General features: G+C 43.3%; 1 protein-coding gene across 1 annotated transcript; it reads left to right on the top strand.

The window, feature by feature from the left end:
• Positions 1-301: 301 nt before the first annotated feature.
• On the top strand, positions 302-955 carry LOC132269975 (uncharacterized). Its single transcript, XM_059771197.1, has one exon. The coding sequence runs from the start codon at positions 302-304 to the stop codon at positions 953-955; it is 654 nt and encodes a 217-aa protein (XP_059627180.1).
• Positions 956-1895: the final 940 nt, after the last annotated feature.

Consider the following 1895-nt stretch of genomic DNA (forward strand, 5'->3'; position numbering starts at 1 on the left):
ACCAGTGGGTGACACAACAGCACCCCCTAGTCAGAATATTCCTCTGATTACTAGACTTCCGCCTGATGGGGTTCCATCTAATGGGGCACAACCCAATGAGGCTCAGCCAAATGAGGTTCAGCAACAACGGAAGGCAAGATCCGAGGCTGCGGCTTCAGATAACGTCCCTCGTCGCACGCAGGATGAGCAAGTCAAATCCAGCCATAAGCTTACGGTGTGGTCCAATGGAATCCCAGATGGTGCAGGTGTTTAGGATGCCTATGATGATAAGAGACTCCTGAAGATTCAGACACCTGCCGAGATGGCTAGAGAACACAAAAATTCCTTGGTCAAAACTCCTTTCACTAACGATGTGTATCTGGTTGAGAGGCCCAAGAAATTCACCAAGCCTTCTTTCACCCAGTTTGATGGAACAGGGGATCCTTCTCGGCACCTAGATCATTACGCTCAAAAGATGGCTTTGGATGATCGTAATGACCCTTGGATGTGCAAAGTTTTTCCTACCAGTTTGACAGGAGCAGCACTAGAGTGGTTCAGGAATAGACTGCATAAGTCCATCCCGGATTACGTAACTCTATGCACCATGTTCTTGGCACAGTATTGCGGAAATAAGAAGCAAAAGAAGAGCATTGCTAGCCTCTTCACCGTAAGGCAGAAAAGGGAGGAAACATTACAGGATTTCTTGTCAAGATTCAACATGGAGGCCTCAGAAATAGCGGATTGTCATCCTGCCACTACTATAAAGACATTTAAACTCGCGATGATTCAGGGGACGAAGTTCCACACTTCCTTAGTCAAGTATTCTCCTCCCGACATGCAGACTCTAAATGCCAGGGCCCAGATCTACATTCGGCTTGAGGAAAATATAGCCCACCGAGCGCAGCACGCCACCCTCGTGACAGTGGAAAACAAGCCTCGAGAAAAAATTCCAACTCCAAAGATTCAAAAAAGCTAACGTTCCTCAACGCCGGTTACCCAGGCACCTGAAAAAAGGCAAAGGGTAGAGGAAGGATTTACACCTCTCTGAACTACCTTGGCTCGGCTCTTCCAAGAGAATAAGACGAAGTTCACAACTCCGCAGCCAATAAAGCAACCCCTGGAGCAAAGGGACAAAAGCAAGCATTGCGCTTATCATAGAGATTATGGGCATTCAACCAACGATTGCAGATCCCTCAGGCGACAGGTGGAAAATATGATCGCCAGAGGTGAGTTGATGGATTACCTCATGATAAAGGAGTATGCAAAGCCCCGCGAGGTCTATCCCCGCAAGGTAGAAGGTACGCAGGTAAAAGTCATCCATGCAATACATGGCAAGTCTGAAGATGATCAAGAGTCCGAGGAGGTGTACAGATCCAGATTGAGGGCGACCCACAAGCTGTAATACCCCTAGATTTAAAAGGATATTCCTGGTATTTAATGTATTGTTTAAATAGTATATTAATTTAATTAATTGTTTAAATTGTATTTTTCTTTAAATTAAATTAATTGTTATTTCGTGAGTTATTTGATTAATTGCATTTTATATTAATTGGTTAATTATTGTATTAAATGGTAAGTATTTAATTGTTTATAATTGAGTTATCATAACGTAGGGTTTAGGTTTTATCATAGCCGCCGTCTGTGTCAGCTTAGGTAGTTTCATGGGCCGATTAAGGTTGGAATTAGGGCTTAGTCTCTAATTTTTACACGGATTAGGGTTATTGTTTTGGGCCTATAAATATATCATAATGTGGGTTTAGGGTTTTGGGAAGTACGTACAACTCTGTTCACGTACCTAGATACAGAGAGTGAGAAACAAAGAAAACTTGAGTGATCTACAGAGAAGTTCAAGAAGAAGGGAACAAGGGTTTTCTTCTGGGTTTAACCAAGAGTAGCAGAGGAGTAGAACGACAATT

This window comes from Cornus florida, unplaced genomic scaffold (genome assembly GCF_030987335.1).
Source record: "Cornus florida cultivar Cherokee Brave unplaced genomic scaffold, ASM3098733v1 CherokeeBrave_3.0.0_Hap2_Chr08, whole genome shotgun sequence".
NCBI classification, from domain to species: Eukaryota; Viridiplantae; Streptophyta; class Magnoliopsida; order Cornales; family Cornaceae; genus Cornus; species Cornus florida.

Coding starts and splice junctions, on each gene's coding strand:
- LOC132269975 (XM_059771197.1), top strand. CDS start 302: ATGGCTAGAGAACACAAAAATTCCTTGGTCAAAACTCCTTTCACTAAC.